We start from the raw sequence: 19,475 nt of genomic DNA on the forward strand, positions 1-19,475 counted from the left end.
ATTGCACTTCTACAATAAAGTTTTGATTTCTACTTCTACTATTACTCTAATGATTGCAAGCTTAGGAAAGTAGACTAGAGTTGAATGTTTTTGGTATTTTTCCAAATAGTTTAAAAGCCTAGTGATATGATCATAACCTAGGTTTTTGCCTAATGGGATAAAGACGTCAATACTTATTTTGTTGATTGGGGTGTATTATAGCTCTCAACTCTATATTACCCACTTAATACCTCTTGGTCAGAGAGTGAGTTTGCCCAATTTGGCTTTCTTAAGTCCAAATAGGTATCGAACAAGGTAGTTGATATGAGCTCAAGTCAGGTTTTTACTATCTCTAGTTTGAACCCTTTAATTAGGCTAATCAATCTCTCAATTAACCCAATTCCTTATTAGCCAAGTTAACCTAGACTAGGTCCCTCTTTCTCAAGTAGAGACTAAGTCAAAAAGGCATGAATCAATATTTGCAACCATTAATTCTAAAATTGAAACATGAAGTAAGCTGAATAATCAACACCCAATCATAAAACAAGCACTAAATTTAATATCCATAAGGTTTAGACACTAGGGTTGGGTTACAACCCTAGTAAGAATCTAGCTACTCATAATGAAAATCGCAGAAAATAAAAAAAAAGCTAATTAAACTCATAATGAAAGATTAAAATGATGAAATCTAATGTTTAAATACTAAAATAATCTAAAAATTCCTAAAATTGTAAAAAGAAATGGCTACAACAGCTTTGAATGCTCAAACTTGACCTAAATTTGTGAAACTCGTCTATTTATACTGGGCCAAAAATCGCCAACAAAAATGGCCCTCGGGAGGTTCTGCGGCCGCACAATTCCTTCAGTTGGCAGAAAGTAAGATTCTACAGCCGCACATTTCTGGACTGCGGCTGCAAGGCAACTTCTGCGTTCACATAATTCTTTATTCTCCTTTTGGGGCTTCAACTCTCACATAAAGTTCTTGTTTCGACAGTTCAAAAGTTGGAGAAGGTTTTTTACTAATAAACCGATATGTGTGGTCCGCACTTCAGCAAGGCGTCAGGACTTAGTCTTCTGCATACTCTCTGAACTTGGAATTACTTGTCAGTGCAGACCCTGTTTTGTAGCCGCTTAACTCATGTGCGGTCCGTACATTTGTCAAAAGCCTGTTGGATTCCTTAGCTTGAGTTGTAGCCGCAGGTGGAATTCTGCGGTCCGCAATTTCTTCTACAGATCGTACATTTTTGCTTCTGTACCCTTTATTTCCTTGTGCTTTGGAATACTCCTTTTTGAGTTGGATTTCATCACGGGAGACCAAATTTCCAGTATTCCTGTAATTTGCACGATTTTATTAGTTTTGGGAACACAATTCAATACTTTCGGGCTAAAGCAAAAGCAAAAAGGTATTAATAAGCAGTCTAAATCCACACTTATCATGGTGTCGTTGGTGTTCGATGTGGCGGGCCGTTCATGATGAGACGGGGAAGATGAAAGAGCTAGTTGTTAGTTTGGAGTCATTCCCTGATGTAAGTGTTTCAGTGATTCCTTAGAAAAGTTGGACGTTGCATTATGATCAGTTTTAAGATTTGGTAATATAGAATTGGAGATATAGGAGTTGGAGAGTAAACTTTGTAGACGAGGGTCTTTAGTACTGAAGGGGGAAGTCAGTTGTGAGCTTTGCTGCAGCGTAGTACTAAGAGTAGATTGGTAGGGGTGAAACTTTTAATGGGAGGTGCACATGAAGATGAATCATGGTGTTCCATAGTAGGGGATGCATCTGTGTGGGTAACAGGAGAAGTTTGTTTTTTGATTGGTTGGGGGAGAGAGGCTTGCAAAGAGTTAGCAGAAAAATCTGAAGAGATTTAGTGAGTAGAGTAGGCGTCTAAATTATTTGGTGAGGTGTCATGCATGGTAGTAGGTTGAGTGGTTACTTGGCCAGTTGTAGGACCTAATTGTTGACGCGGTGAGGTATTGTAATTTTCAGTATCCATGTTGGAAATAGTGTGTGGAGATGTAACTGTTTCTATATCTTATTTACATGTATCCATTATGTGGGCCCCTGAATGTAGTGGGCTGAGTATTTATCGATTGGTCTAAGAGAATGTGGTTTAATGTATGTTTGGGTTCAGATGGAAGTACTTGGACTGAATTGAAGATGTTGGGCTAATAAGCCCATCCCTATTAGAAATCAACGAGACATTATGGTCTCTTAAATAAGAAAATGGGTTGGCATTAACTATGTCGAGACTTGTATTATCTAGCTTGTGGGAACTACTGAAAGGGGCCCAATTGTGTCCAATAAGGTTAAAAGAATTACCCAGTTTTACGTGTGTAGCTGACGTGGTCGCCGCCTTAACTTGCAGTGCTACTGAACGCTGCTCAGGCGAAGGAAAGCATTGGTGTTCCGGCGACTAGCGTCTATTATGATGACCTTTAATTCTTGAAGTAGATTTTTTAGGAAAAGTGACAGTTTTCCATTCCTGTTCATTGGTATTCAGAATTTATTTTGATGAAGAGGGATCTGGAGTTATGGTTGGTATAGGAGATAAAGGGGGTGTGAGAGTGTACTGACAGTTCCAGGTTGCATGTCCAAATCGACCACATTTAGTGCAAAGTAGGTTCAATCCCTCAAACAATAGGACTTTTTTATGAATGCCGATGTGTATGTGAGTTTTGAGTGGTTTTTTCAGTGGTACTTCAATACAAATACGGGCATATCTGCCCCTTATAGTCGCAGAAGTACACGTATCAACTTTTAGTAGTTGTCCTAGTTTATTTCCCACTCTCTGAAGAATTTCTAAGGCCTCATTTGTTTTTTTTTAAAATTAAGACGTCTGAATCTAAATACACATCTGAATATCAAGATGTGTCTTAAGATTAAGATATCTGAATCTGAATACACATATGAATATATTAAGATGTGTATTAAGATCTGAATAGAAATAATTAAGACTGTTTGATTTTTAACATCTGAATGTATAAAATTTATCTTTATTTGAAAATTAATAAACATAAAATTCAAATGAAATACTAACTAATCTATATTCTATCAATAAAATATATAATTTTTTAAAATATGATAGTTGTTGGTGGTGATGGCTAACGGGTGAATGTCGACTAGTGGCGGTGGTTGGTGGTAGTTTTGGTTGATGATGGTGGTTCATGCTAGTAGCTAGTAGTGATTGGTAGTGGTGGCGATTATGATTGAGGATGGTGGGGGTGGGTGGTGATAGTTAATAATGGCAGGTGTTGATAATAGTTGTGACTGAGGAAGGTGGTGGGTGGGTGGTGGTAGGTTATAAGATGGGCAGTACCGGCTATGGTTGTTGATGGTGATGGGATGGTAAGTTGTGGTAATTGAGGTGGATGAGTGTTGACTGTGGGTGAGAATGATGGTGGTCGGAGTGGTGGGGATAGTGGGTGGTGATGGTTGGTATTGGTGGCGGCTATAATTGAGGATGATGGTGGCGTGGTGGTGGTGGTGGTGGTTGAGCGTGGTGGTGGTGGTGGTTGAGCATGGTGGTGGTGGTGGTGGCATGGTGGTAGTTGATAATGGTAGGTGGTGGCGGCAGTTAATAATAAATATGTGATAGCATCTTAATGAAATTAAGTCTCTGTTATAGATCATAATCATACAGACCTATTCAGACCCATTAAGTGGTTGTGAAGTAAAAAAAAACACACTTAATGATTAAGATCTGAATAATTAAGATTCAGACTTTAAAAACAAATGCACTTAACGTTTGAGATCTGAATGATTAAGATTCAGACCTCCATTAAGCATAAACAAATGAGGCCTAAGTCACAGAATTCAGTTGGAAGTTGTGGCAATCTTACCAAAAGTTCAGAGTACGCTAGTTGCGTATTGGAAGCAATAAACTTTGGTTCTCTCCTTCTGACGAAGAGATAGTGATATAGTATGAACCATGGGCCTCCGTGTAGAGCTGTGTGCATATTTTCTTCCACTTCAAATTTGATAAGGAAGAAATTAGAGCCAAGATCTATTAAAAGTAGATCCTCTGGAGGTTTCTATGGCACAATAATCTTATTCTTTAGTAATTAGTATCCAACTATTTTGCCAAAAACTTTAACAGTGATCGAGAATTTTTATTGGGAATAGAGCCTTGATTTGACCGACACCGAGAGGGGAATGAATGTACCAAAATTATTTGTATTGATGCTTTTATCTGTAAGATCGACTTCATCATGGATTGATTGATAGGCACTGGGGTAAGGGGATAGTTGTGTATTAGAGATCAGTGTTTGTAGGAAGGAGTTTGATTTAGATGTGGGATTAGGATTATCAATTTGCATGATATTGGTGTTTGGTGGATCTGTTTTTGGAGGGGAGTGGTCGTCGGCAAGAAGAGACCTTATGGTTTATGGTGCATTGAATGAGAGAGGTTGAAGTGGAAGACAGCGGGAAAAGGAAATTGAGAATTTGGAAAGTTAGAGAGAAGTAGGAGAGTCTCTCACTGCATTCTTTCTAGAGGACAAACTGCCAGGACTTCACAAATGGGGATGAGATTCATCTTTGAGATGCGAGTACAACACTAACCGTTTTGATCAATAGGAAATCTTGAAATTGCAGAGTAATTCTCTCGAAAAAAAGAAATAAGAAATGAATCTTCATCATTTTCATCACTGTTGATTTTGGACGTTATACACAAATTCAGTAATACTCCCTCCGGTCCACAATAAGCGACAAATTTGCTTTTTTAGTGTCCATTCATATAATCAAGAAAAAATTCAATTTTTTTTCTTCCAAAATTACCCTTATGTACGTATCCCTGAAAAGTCATTTACTCCTTACATTTGAAAAGAAAAGTAAGGGTAGTTTAGTCACACTAACTATTTTTGTCTAGAATTTAATATTTTCTTAATGGGTGTACCCAAAGCAAATTGGTCACTTATTGTGGACCGAAGGGAGTACTTCATTTAGTTTTTTGAGTTACTATATATATCAAAATTTCTCGTACTATTTTTCTGTTACACACCATGTTTTCTTACATGAAAGTACGCCATAAGTAAATTGATAAAAGCTCAGAAATGAGATATTACATCCCGTATTTTTGTACGTTAAAGTTTCGTCGTAAGTTAATCAACGTAAACTCGGGAATGAGATTATTTGGAAGTTATAAGTATTATGCTATTTCAAAACAAGTGATAAGTAAATTCATAAAGGAGAGAGGGTAAGCAAATCGCAGAAAATGAGTTACGTCGAAGTTTGGCAATTTGGGGATAAAATACGATTCAAGCTATAATACCCGATATTAATGGACTAGTGACATACGAGGTATCACATAACCATGATAGTAAGGTGTATAAAGTATGTTAAAAGTGAATGGTATTATAAGTAATTTGAGATAATTCTTAATTATGTGGGTAATTGGTTAATTATCGGTTAGTGGGAGATTATTAAGTTAATCAAGAGACTAGTGGTTAGTTAAAGAAAATTTTGGATAAGCTTGAGGTGCCTAACGTGGCAGCCCAAGCAATGGCTCATTAGTCATTTAAAATAGGTGTCACATTAAGGAATTTGGTGGCCAAATCATTCCTAAAGTGGGGCCCGCATCATAAGACATCTTAAAAACTTAAGAAGTTATTCAATAGTAATGTTAATCTTTAAAATTCAACTCAGTTATAAAACTTCTCTATCCTGGTAACGTGGGAACTTTACCATCTTCAACAAAATCAACATGATTTCATGGCAATTCAACAAAATTTCATAGCATCTTAAGCAACATGAGATCTTGCAATTATAAGGGACTGTGTAATCTTTCTCAAAAATATCATACGGATTTTTTCCTACTCCGATCTTGCCGTCATGTGTTTTTTCGCAATTAACGTGTGTTAGAGGGATTCTCGAGAGAATCGACCCAGGTATGTTAAGGCTATCCCTTCTTTCTTTTGGTATGATCTATACGACACAAACGAACGAGCAAATACACAATTTCCACAAATGACTCTATTCATAAAAATACTAGAGATGCTTATGTTCTTGATTCCCTATGTGTCATATTATTCTATCATCTGTTCATGGGTCTCAGAAAATACGTAAGTTGATAAAGTTTATTTCATGATATTAATCAAAGGCATAATGGTTTTATGACACTCCGAAAGATTTTATTGATGTACTTCTCATGCATTTCATTCATTTATATTGACCCATGACTAGATGGCGTTATATAAGCGTATATATATATATGGGATATGGAAAAAGGTTACGGCGTTATATACGCACCACCACCTGATCAGCTGGTATACGTAGATGATTTTTCCACAGTGGCCGAGATGATATGATGGGATGCCCTCAGAGGCTTGATGATGTTATGAATACATTTACCTATGCACGACATGACATTCATACACATATGCATGACACTGTAAGTATTTCATAATTTACAGAGTTATTCAGACTTACATGTCGAGTCTTTACTATATGTTTCTCTCATGTCTATTGCGTACTTATTTTCATTCCTTACATACTCGGTACATTATTTGTAGTGACATGCCTTTTGCTTGGGGACGCTGCGTTTCATGCCCGCAGGTTCAGATAGATAGGTTGAGAGTCCTCCAAGTAGGCTATCAGCTCAACGGAAGGTGTTGGTGCGCTCCATTTACTCCGGAATTGCTTATTTGGTCAGTATAATTAGGACATGCATTGATTGGTATGGCGGGGCCCAGTCCCGACCTTTGTGATACTTATGTACTTTTAGAGGCTTGTAGACAGATGTCATGTATACGGATACTTGTATGGGGCGATGTGCACAAATAGCCACTAACAGCTTATGTCTTTATTTTAAAGCCAGTGTTTTAAATGTCTTTAGTCTTTAGCCACTGGTTTAATAATTTTTAACTGCCCGGACGAAAATACCCTTCTGCTCATGTCCTTAATTTCAGGACTTCAGGACTACATGTCCTTAACTTTTGAACTTGAAACTCTAAGTTCAGGACTTCAAGACTACATGTCCTTAACTTTTTAACCTGTAACTCTAAGTTCAGGACTTCAGGACTACAAGTCCTTAACTTTTGAACTTGGAACTCTAAGTTCAGGACTTCAAGGTTACATGTCCTTAACTTTTGAACTTGGAACTCAAACTTCAAGACCAAACGTCTTTAACTTTTGAACTTGTAAGTCAAAGTTAAGGACCTATTGTCCTTAACTTTTGAACTTGCTTGTCCTTAACTTTTGAACGTGTAACTCTAAGTTAAGGATTGTCTGTCCTTAACTTTTGAATTTGTAAGTCAAAGTTAAGGACTTATTGTCCTTAACTTTTGAACTTGTAACTGTAAGTTAAGGACTGCTTGTCCTTAACTTTTGAATGTGTAACTGTAAGTTAAGGATTGTCTGTCCTTAACTTTTGAATTTGGAAATCAAAGTTAAGGACCTATTGTCCTTAAGTTTTGAACTTGTAACTGTAAGTTAATGACATATTGTCCTTAACTTTTGAACGTGTAACTGTAAGTTAAGGACTGTCTGTCCTTAACTTTTGAACTTGAAAATCAAAGTTAAGGACCTATTTAAGTTAGAAAAAATAGAAAATGAATAAGAACAAGCAAAGAACAAAGAATTGAGAAGTACCTCAAAAATAGCAGAAATAAAAGCAGGTGAATTTTTTTTTTTTTTTTGGAAGCTAAAACTGGTTTTTTTGAGGGTTTATGTTGGCTTGGTACTATAATAAGAACAATTCCCAAGAAGTGAAATGGGAAAGATAATGGATCTAAGTCATAGAGTCTTGATATTATTCTGACGCAAGTCTTGGAAATATTTGTTGTTCACACTAATAATTCTAATAGTAATAATAATTGCAGACATGCTGCAGAAATAGTAGTACAACAATGAAGAAAAGACTTTTTCTGGTTTCCTTTCTTATATGGCTACAACGAAAGTGAAATAAGAACGTAAACATTCATTTTGGATTATGGAGAAGGCACGCAGAGAGAGAAGCGAGGGTTTGGGAAGAAAAGTAAGGGAAGAAAGGGTAAAAATATCTTTTCACATTAATTTTAATAGGGCAGTGGCTATTTCTGCTCAACATTAGAATTGCTGGATAAAAAATAAATACCACCTTAAATAGTGGCTACCCCATGCCATTTCTACTACTTGTATGGCCTTGTCGGCCTATATTTTGAGTTTACAAATGATCATGTTGGCCTTATGGGCCCGTATGTCACGTATGTAAGTTTTTATATCAGGTTGGGTCGTCTATTCAAGTATTCTCTCATGTTTATTCTACTTATCTCACGATAGCCTCTACAGCTCATTTACCTATAATAGTATGATACAAGAGATACGTTATGTCGGTACTCGGTTGACTAAGCTACCGGGTGCCCGTCGCGGTCCATGGGTTTGGGTCGTGACATTTTAAAAAAAGAAGCATAAGTTAATGAACAAGATTTAAGAAATTAAATCCTGCCAGGAAAACACAAAAAAGAAAAAAATAAAAATAAATGAAGTAACCAGTCTTCTTGCTATTAAAATACACGAAAAAATGGATAAATTCTTCATTCATTATTTGAGATTTTTATTATTTCCAACCAACAACGAAAGAAAATTTCAGTAGAACAATTGTTTTTATTTTGTGTAGTCACATACTCCTAATTATGTTGCAAAATTTTTCTAATAGCTCCAGCTTGAGAATTGCTAATAGCCGCCTCCTCCACCTCGCAAATACAATGTCCATTCTGGCAAAAAGGAGTCGCGCCACGGCAAAAATCAAAGCAATCTTTAGATGTTTTGCATGGTTCACCTATGAATACCGAACCTTCCACACATTGTAAGCCTATAAACAAATAAAAGTCAAATTTTCATCATAAAGTACTACAAATTTTATTTTTAAGTAAGATAATACAAAAATATCAAACTTGGTATCCCATGGGTGGATCCAGGGGCCGAATGGGGTATTCAAACCCCTTCGCCGAAAAATTATACAGTATATATAGAGTAAAAATTTTTTTTTTTTTATGTATATATAATAGATGTTGAATTCCCTTGACTTCTTTGTATGTTTACCTTTTTATATTTGAATCCCCTTACTGAAATTCCTGGTTCCGGCACTATGACACTATAAACATAATCTTGCTGCCATTTGATAGATCATATCTTGAAAATAACCAAAATAAGGTTTTCATATGCCTTTGCCTAAAGAAGTCCTTGAAATCATAGATCTTTGCGGAATAATGTTGTGTGGACATGAATTTTTATTCAGAATCCAAACATTAAATACAAAATATTTTTGTGTTAAGCATACAAACATATATATCTGCAACTAGGATTTCCATTTAAATGAGAGTAGAGTGGGAGAAATACCTATTGTGATAAGCATCACAAAAACCATGGAGAGCAAATTGATGTATCTCTTTCTCATTGCCATGTTGAGAAATGTGCAACAAATTCGTGACCAGTTGAAACTTACAAAAATACCTATCCCTTTTTTTGCTATATATAGTTTGGAGGACAGTTCCAATTTAAATTTTGATAAAATCTGAAATGAGTTTAAGAAGATTTTCACGTAATTTATTTACGATAATATAGGAAGTAAGAAATCAATTTGGCTTCCATAGTAGGATACAGCCACTTTCCTAATAGTGATGAAGCAATATCAAATTACAGGTAACTATAATCAGTATATAACATATTAACTTACTAAAACAAAGAAGAGGAAAGAAACTTGCTGAGCTTGAGTTAACATACTCTGATTCATATGTATTAAAGGTGATACTCTTATTTAGCTGAACCTCTAACTGGATACAAATTTTTTGTCACGACCCGGATTCCCACCCTCGGGAGTCGTGATGGCGCCTATTAGTGCGAGCTAGGCAAGCCAATTAATTTCACAATTTACCCTTTTTACTCATTTTATATTCATTAGCAATTTTAATAATAATAATAATAACATTTAAACTGCGGAATTTAACATAAGCGGAAGAAGAAGTCATAAGCTATCTGAACACGAATATCTAATACAACTGTTTGAACCTCGACTACCCAGAACTGGTGTCACGGTATTACAGACGGTCTAAGAACACTACAAATAAAGGTCTGAAAGAAATAAATACAACACTGTCTCTGGAAATACATGAAAGAAACAGGAATAGTAGATGGAAGGAGACGCCAAGGCCTACGGACGCCTGCAGGACTACCTCGGGTCGCCTGATGAACAAGAATCAGCAATCCCACTGCGGTCCGAAGTCTACAACACTGGGGTCTGCACAAAAGAGTGCAGAATGTAGTATCAGCACAACCGACCCCATGTGCTGGTAAGTGCCTAGCCTAACCTCGGCGAAGTAGTGACGAGGCTAGGACCAGACTACCAAATAAACCCGTGCAGTTATATAATATACAGCGAAAAGTAAAGCAGGAATAAACAAGTAAAGGTGGGAGGGGGAAACATGCTGCGGGGGTATACCAGCATTAACAGTAAATCCAGAGTAATAGTATAAGGGCAGCTTAGTATTCACAGCAAAACAAAAGAAACTAATATCCAAGCTAATCACACTTGTATTAATAATTGTTGCGGCGCGCAACCCGATCCCAATATATAACAACACTGTTGCGGCTTGCAACTCGATCCACATATAATATTGTTGTTGCATGCAACGCGATCCACATATAATATTGTTGCGGCGTGCAACCCGATCCACATATAATATTATTGCGGCGTGCAACCCGATCCACATATAATATTGTTGCGGCGTGCAACCCGATCCACATATAATATTGTTGCGGCGTGCAACCCGATCCACATATAATATTGTTGCGGCGTGCAACCTGATCTACATATATATTTACTATTATAACAAGAGTCCCGACAAGGGATCGATAAGGTCTACACTATCCCGGCAAGGGATTCGACATCATAACCAAACTTGTTACAACATCTAACTACCTCAGCTATAATCAAACTTGTAGTGTTGAAGACCATAGAACTCAGTTCAAGGCTCAGCTTAGTGTTGTCTATGCACAGAATGATGGACACAAGAGGAAAAGTTTATGGAGGGATCTGAGGCAGATTAATATCTCAAGTCAGGAGGTATGGCTATTGAGTGGTGATTTTAATAATGTTCTATCATCAGAGGATAGAATACGATCTCCAGTTACTGCTGCTGAAGTAGCGGGATTAAAAGGGATAATAGATGATCTGCAACTTACCCCTCTGAGGGCAAAAGGGTGGCATTATACTTGGACAAATAAACAAGGAACTGGGAGTAGAGTGTATAGCAAGATAGACTGGGCACTAGGAAATTATCAGTGGATTCAACAATATGGGCATGTGGAAGCAGATTATATGAATCCATCTGTATCTGACCATTCCCCTATTCTTATAAAGTGTGGCAGCCAGAAACTACTACATCCTAAACCTTTCAAATTATACACAAATGTTATGGACCATCCACAGTTTCAAAATATAGTTCAGCAAACATGGCAAAAGAAGTATGAAGGAGTATCTATGCAGAAAATATGGTGCAAACTAAAGAGTCTAAAAGAGCAGCTTAAGGAGATTAATGCTTATATGGCTTCCTACAAACAAAAACTTGATCAGGCAAGAGAGAGATTGGATATTGTGCAAAACCAGATGAAGCAGAATCTTTTGGCACAGTCACTTATAAATGAAGAGAAAGAAGCAATAGGTGAAATAGAAAAATGGAGTAAAGTGGAGGAACAAGTACTGAGACAGAAATCAAAGGCAAGCTGGATTGAGTGTGGTGATGCTAATACTAAATAATTTCATGCACAATGGAAGATCAGGGCCAGCCAAAACAATATAACTACCATTTACACAGATACAGGGGTGAAATTAACAGAAGCTAGTCTTATTGAGAAGGAATTCATAACTATTTTTCAGTCATTAATGGGTGAGAGTGCTGGAGAACTACCATGTGCAAATACAACTGTAATAAAGGAAGGACCATGCTTAAATGTGGAGCAACAAAGAAAATTGATCCAAATGGTGACAATGGAAGAGATTGTTGAAGCAGTCAAGGACATGCCCAAAGACAAAGCACCAGGGATTGATGGTTTTCCTGTGGAATTTTTCTCAAAAAACTGGGAGGTTGTGAAAGAGGACATCTTTTAAGCTGTTAAAGAATTCTTCAGTACAAACAGATTACCTAGTGTGATTAACACAACAGCAATCACACTGGTGCCAAAAGTGAAAGTCCCAGCAACAGTAAAAGATTATAGGCCAATTGCTTGCTGTAATACCATGTATAAAATCATCTCTAAAATCATTACAAGGAGGATAAAAGGTGTGCCTGAAGGGCTGATTGATCAGGCACAATCAGCTTTCATTGAAGGAAGGAGTATAATGGATAATATCCTGCTAAGCCATGAATTATTCAAAGGGTATACTAGAAAAGGAGTCTCTCCCAGATGTGTGCTAAAAGTGGATCTAAGGAAAGCATATGACACTTTGGAATGGAATTTTCTGAAGCAGATACTTATAGATATTGGATTCCCCTGCAAATTTGTGCAATGGATAATGACTTGTGTTATTACAGTGTCATATTCATTGGTGCTTAATGGAGGACTGACTAAACCTTTTAAGGGGAAGAGAGAAATTAGACAAGGAGATCCAATGTCTCCTTACTTATTTGTTCTTGCTATGGAATATCTGAGTAGAGAGCTAAAACAGTTGCACAAGAATGGGAACTTTAACTACCATCCAGAGTGTAGAAAGCTGAACAGCACACATGTGTGATTTGCTGATGATTTGCTACTGTATTGTCAAGCTGATATGGAGTCCATAAGGATCCTAAATAATGCTTTTTACAGGTTCTCACAAGCTTCTGGTTTGCAGGCAAATGCAAGTAAAAGTGCTATCTATATGGCTGGGATAGATCAAAAGACTAGAGAGGAAATCCTACAAACATTGGGATTCAGTGAAGGCAAATTACCTTTCAAATACTTGGGCATCCCATTAGACTTAAAAAAGTTAACTATTGCTCAATACTTGCCACTGGTGGAAAAGATAACAACAAAAAATACTTGCTGGTCAGCAAAGTTTCTCTCCTATGCAGGAAGGTGTCAACTTATAAAGGCAGTTATCTTTGGAATACAGACATACTGGGCACATGTATTCATCATCCCAAAGAAGGTTCTGAAATTGATAGAAGCCATATGCAGAACATTCCTATGGACAGGTAATGCAACTATCTCAAAGAAGGCATTAGTAGCTTGGGAAAATGTATGTAAACCAGTGGCAGCTGGGGGACTCAATTTAATAGACATAAAGTCATGGAACAAAGCAACTATTACTAAGCACTTATGGGATCTAACTAGAAAGAAGGATTGTTTGTGGATTCGTTGGGTTCACAGCTACTATATAAAGAAGAGAGACCCGGACACAATGCCTATCCCTAAGGCAGCAGTCTGGGTAATTAGGAAGATAATTGATAGTAGGGAAGAGATTATGGGGCAGTAGCAACTTCAAGGGACCTTGCATGATAGATTAAAGAGTCTATGCAAGAATGGGAAACATCAAATTAAACAGAGGTACCTGAAGATGATACCAGACTGTTGCAAAGTGGAATGGAAGGGCTTAATGTTGCACACAAGTATACATCCAAGATACAGATTCATCTTGTGGCTTGCAGTACAAAAGAGGCTGGCAACAGTTGATAGATTGCTGAAAATTGGTATCCAAGTACCAGCAGACTGTATTTTTTGTAAGAATGGATCAGAAACCTTCAACCATTTATTTTTCAAGTGTCCAATTACAAACAGGTTGTGGGCTAAACTATGCCATTGGCTGGGACATAAAAGGAGCATAGGTGACTGGGAATGTGAGCTGGAATGGATAAACAAGAAAGCAAAGAGCAGAGCAGGTATCAATAGCATAACATGCTGTGTGTTTGCCATGACAGTTGCAATGATATGGAGAGAAAGGAACAAAGGTAGATTTGAGGATGGCAAGTATGATGAATATCAAATCTGCAAAGAAATAATCCTGCATATTCATGTTCGAGAGCAGAATAACAAGAAATGGAGAGGACTGATGCAGCAATTGGACCGGATTCCATGAAGAACACATATATAGATAGGAATGAATGTATAGAAGTGATACTAGTGTCTGTATTGGTAGATATAGTTGCTTGACACTTTGATATCAAAGGCATAGAATACTGATGTAAAGTAGTAGAAAGTCAAACTACTACTAGGAACAAATTGTAACATTTTTGAGTATCAATGAAACATAATTTTAACTCAAAACTTCTAACTACCTCAGCTATAACCAAACTTGTTCCAACACCTAACACAAAGAATCATCAACCTAAGCATCCATAATATTAAATAAGAACACAATGCAAGGAACCACAACTCAACAATAGCCCGGCAAGGGGGCAACATAATGATCTCTTCTCTTCCTCACTTTTACTTCACAATCCACTTCACAACTCGAGCCAATTCTCTAGAGGTTCACTTATCACTTATACTTTCACAATTCTTTATACAACTTGAGCCAACGCTCCTCAATTTCATAGGTAACAATTCTTTCCACAAATTTTACACAACAATAGAAACCTTCACCAAGGCATGAATAACACAACGAAGTCATGAAAATCACAATATAAGACTCACGGTCATGCTCGACACCAACGTATAGATACTCGTCACCATGCCTATACATCGTACTCAACAAGAAACAAATAGCAAATAGGACACAACTCCTAATGCCTCAAGCTAAGGTTAGACCAAATACTTACCTCGAACTTCCACGGCAGCTCAAGCCTCAAACACCGCTTTCCCTTTCGAATTTGGCTCCAAATCAATTGTTTCTATACATAATCGACTTCATAACATCAATAAACGCTAACAATCCAATTCCAATGCTTAATTATGGATTTCTAACCATTCTTCCAAAAAAGTCAAAAATTGACCCCGGGCCCGCTTGGTCAAAACACGAGGTTCGGACCAACACCAGATCACCCATTCACCCACGATATCGAATATATAATTAGTTCCAAAATTCGACCCCAAAACGAGGTCTAAATCACAAATAATCAAAAATCCCTAACTCTACCCAAATCCCTAATTTTCTACCCTTAATCTCATGTTTTAGGCCTAGAAATCTAGTGAGTGTTGATAAAAATGGAAGAAAACAAGTCAAAGATTACTGACCCAAGAGGTTATGGTGAATGAGTTCTTCAAAAATCGCCTAAGAGGTGTGGAGAAGATGAAGTTTGTGAAAAATAATGAAAATCCCGTAATGTGTTCTGTTTTTGAAACTTAAAATAATTGGGCAAAATTGGTCATCGCGTTCGCGATAAGCTCATCGCGTTCGCGATGAGTTAGGTCTGACAGACCTTCGCGTTCGCGGAAGATGGCTCGCGTTCGCGGAGCTTTGGCTCCTCAAGCCTACGCGTTCACGGGCCAGTGGCCGCGTTCGCGATGCACAAAATGGTGACCCCCTCCCCAGGCCTTTACCTTACGCGTTCGCAAGTGCATGGACGCGTTCGCGAAGGGTCTTCCCCCCTCAGCCTCGCGTTAGCGCCTCAAGCTTCGCGTTCGCAAAGAAGAAATCTGGCACCTGGGAGATTTGCCTTACGCGTTCGCGAGAGGGACACGCGAACGCGAAGAGTAAAATCCCTAGGCACTGAACAGTAAAACCTGCAACTTTTTGAGTTCCAAAAACCTTCCGAAACACACCCAAGCCCCCGGGGCTCAAAACCAAACATACGTACTAACTCAATAACATCATACGAACTTATCCGTGCGATCAAATCGCCAAAATAACCTTAATAACAACGAATTAAACCTCAAAATCAATGAAATATTTCAAAACTTCTTAAAGCATCAAACTTGCATTTACGGTCCGAATCACGTCAAACAGATTCCGTTTCTTACCAAACTTCACAGAATTATCTTAAATCACATATAAGACCTGTACAGGGCGCCGGAACCGAAATACGGGCCCGATACCAACATGTTCTAATCAAAATTTATTTCAAATTCCTTTAAACAATTTCAGAAAACAATTTTCTTTAAAAAATTCATTTCTCGGGCTTGGGACCTCGAATTCGATTCCGGGCATACGCCCAAGTCCCATATTTTCCTACGCACCCTCCGGGACGGTCACATCACGGGTCCGGGTCCGTTTACCCAAAAAATTGACCGAAGTCAAATTAATTCATTTTATAGTCAAAATTTATCATTTTTCACAGAATTTCACATATAGGCTTTCCGGCTACGCGCTCGGACTGCGCAGGCAAATCGAGGTGATGCTAAAAGAGGTTTTTAAGGCCTCGAAACGCAGAATTCAATTTAAAAACAAGTGATGACCTTTTACAATTTTAAGCAAGTTTCCAACTATTATCCAACTTTTTCTGAATAATGAAAGAAACTTGATTAGTAAAATTTCACGAACTAAATTTCATGTCTTTGGTGCTTTTGATGATTGTTAAGTTTTGAGAAAGGGTAGAGAAAAAAACTTAAAATAGTCCTTTAAGTTTATGCGTACAGTCAAAGTAGCCCCTAAATATATTTTGAAATACTAATAGCATTTTTTTTAGTTCTCTAACGACGCCAAAATAGTGCGTATTTTGTCCTTGGCTATTATTTTCGCCTATAACAAACAGGTTTCTACCCAAATTCCCTTCTTTTAAAGAACCAATATGTTCATATTTTTCTTAACTCTTACCGATCAAGAGGCACCACAATGGGTAGAGCTACATGTAATTACGGTGGTTTGATTGAATATAATCTCCTTTATCAGAAAAACTATATTGTGTAAATTAAAAAAGTATAATTCTTAAAATATAATTGAATCCCTTTAATTCGGTATAAAGAAAGCTGCAAATATAATGGCAAAGGTAGTTCAAAAAGTGCCTTGTGTCACATGCTCAAATCAAGATTTTTTGCATTCCTTATGCAATTCGGGGAGTTTGAACAGGTTTAAGAGGACTATAAACTCGCCGCCAAATTCCCCGTCAAGAGCCGCAACAAAACAATAAACCCAGTGGAATTCGGCATATGGGAGTTTGAGGTGGATAGCGTGTATGCAGACCTTATCCGTACCTTATAGAGGTGGATAGCGTGTATGCAGACCTTATCCGTACCTTATATAGATAAAGAAATTGTTTCCGATAAACCCCGGCTCATGCCATCATAATCGTAAAAACACCGATGAAGAATTAGTCTTTGATCAATATAGGAGGTCAATATATAACCTTTGGAAAGATACGAAAATTAGAAATTCAAGAGAAATCGTTTCTATCCACAAATTGAAATTGAAGAGAAATCTTCATCATTTTCACCCTGATTTTTGACGTCTATCCACAAATTCAATTACTTTTTCATTTAGTTTTTTGGATTATTATATCAAATTTTCACTTTCTATATGCAGAATCAAAAGAATGAGTTGATGAATTGTCATGTTGTCACGACGCGGAATTTTCACCTTCTGGACCGTGATGGCGCCTAACATTTCACTCGCTAGGCAAGTCAATGTTAGAGTAAATCGTATACCATTTTAAGCAATTCAAGTAAATTAAACTCATTTAAACTGAAATAAAACTGGAATGAAGTGCGAAAAGGTAAAATAACCAAAAATATCTAAGTACAATCTCGGATAAAGTGTCACAAGTGCACGAGCTACTAGAAGTTCTACAAATAGAGTCTGAAATAAATACAACTATTTCAAATGAAATGAACAGTAAATGAGGAAAAAGGAAGGGGACTTCAAGGTCTGCAGACACCACCAGATCTACCTCGAGTCTCCAAATGTGATATCCAAGGGAAAGACACGTGGAACCCAAGACGGGGATCGCCGAGGACCGGACACAGCTATTCCGCTTGTCACCGCAAAGAGTAACGCTCATAAAGATATATTAAATGCTTTGTGCCCGGTAGTATTTAATAAGGAATATTCTGCAGCATTAAGGACGACGGTCGTTACAAAGAATTTGGCATTTATGCTCACCGTTACATCTTCATCAATGACCCTCATAATTGACGTTAAAGGAGAGCACGGTCCTAGGACCTCCTTCCCTAGACACAACTCTAAATAGCAAGCCCAATTATCATTGTAAAGGACACAAATTTTCTGGCTAACTTACACTACATTCTATACAAATCTTAATATAACTCACTTTCTTGCTTTTGATCTTATCATCGTTGTGCCCGAAAATCTTGTTCCCGGAATTGCCATTTCTGCTATTTTATCTACATTCTGAGGCTAAGTATTGTATTATTCTTCAATTATTTTATTATTTCTGGATCAAATTAGTTCATTTATCTAAAAACCACGTATAAATTCAACTGTACCGTTTTACAGGTAAACAACAAGTGCACGAGCTACTAGAAGTTCTACAAATAGAGTCTGAAATAAATACAACTGTTTCGAATGAAATGAACAGTAAATGAGGAAAGAGAAAGGGGACTTCAAGGTCTGCGGACGCCAGCAGGTCTACCTCGAGTCTCCAAATGTGATAATCCGAGCTATTGCACCTCACGTATAGCTGGGACCAGTACCAAAATTTGCACAAGATGTGTAGAGTGTAGTATGAGTATAACCGACCCAATATATTCCGTAAGTATCGAGCCTAACCTCGATGAGATTATGACGAGGCTGTGACAGGGCACTCACGTAATTTAACCTGTTCAAAGGATATGTGCAACATAGTAACAAATAAAGATTTAATATGTACGATTGGGAGGGGACATGCGAAAGTGGAAAAAGATACTATAACTACAGCAGGAATGACGACATAAATCAGTCAAATAAATCAACAACCAATGAAAACGGATAAACATAATGAATAAAGACAGCATGACATCACCCATCGTGCTTTTACTCTCAACCTCACCATGAAACGATAAATATGGCACAGCATCACCCTTCGTGCTTTTATTCTCTTCTTCACTATGTATTAATCAATAAATGAAGCAATAAACGGCACGACATTACCCTTCATGCTTTTACCCTCTCCCTTACCATGTAATAATGAATATAAGAATTTGGGAGATAGATAATACAAGAATAAACCTTACGTCAATAATGGTTCCAAGATGCCAAACCTCAACTTCCAATATACTCAAATCATATTTAAAGAAGGCAATAAATTACAAGGAAACAAGTCCCACCCGCATGTTTTATCCCAACAACAACGCATAAGTACTCGTCACCTCACATATGTGTTGTACCCACACTTTTAAACACGTAGAAAATAGGCAAACAAGTCCTAATCCCTCAAGTCAAGGTTAATCACGACTTACCTGACTCCGCAATCAACTCAGAGCTCTACCGGGGCCTTTCCTCTAGAATCCGCCGCCAAACCAATCGTATCTAACCAAAATTGACTCAATATCGTCAAATAATGCTAAGGGAATCAATTACAATACATAAAGTTAGGATTTTTATATTTTTCCCAAAAAGTCAAGAAAAGTCAATCCCGGCCCGCTTGGTCAAAATCCGAGATTCGGACCAAAACCCATTTACTATTTACCCCCGAGCCTGATTATGTAATTAGTTTCGAAATCTGACCCCAAAGTG

General features: G+C 37.5%; 2 protein-coding genes and 1 long non-coding RNA gene across 3 annotated transcripts; 2 read left to right on the forward strand and 1 right to left on the reverse strand.

Moving 5' to 3' along the window:
• Positions 688-4,562, reverse strand: LOC109228293. The gene is made up of 2 exons (XR_002068359.1): positions 3,817-4,562; positions 688-1,310 (listed from the first exon to the last, which is right to left on the reverse strand). It is a non-coding gene; the product is annotated as an uncharacterized LOC109228293 (long non-coding RNA).
• Positions 9,319-11,708, forward strand: LOC109227903. Its single transcript, XM_019393097.1, has 2 exons — positions 9,319-9,335; positions 10,895-11,708. Exons 1-2 carry the CDS (start codon positions 9,319-9,321, stop codon positions 11,706-11,708), a joined length of 831 nt encoding a protein of 276 aa, XP_019248642.1.
• On the forward strand, positions 12,720-14,006 carry LOC109227905. Its single transcript, XM_019393098.1, has 2 exons — positions 12,720-13,358; positions 13,476-14,006. Exons 1-2 carry the CDS (start codon positions 12,720-12,722, stop codon positions 14,004-14,006), a joined length of 1,170 nt encoding a protein of 389 aa, XP_019248643.1.

This window comes from Nicotiana attenuata, chromosome 6 (genome assembly GCF_001879085.1).
Source record: "Nicotiana attenuata strain UT chromosome 6, NIATTr2, whole genome shotgun sequence".
NCBI classification, from domain to species: domain Eukaryota; kingdom Viridiplantae; phylum Streptophyta; class Magnoliopsida; order Solanales; family Solanaceae; genus Nicotiana; species Nicotiana attenuata.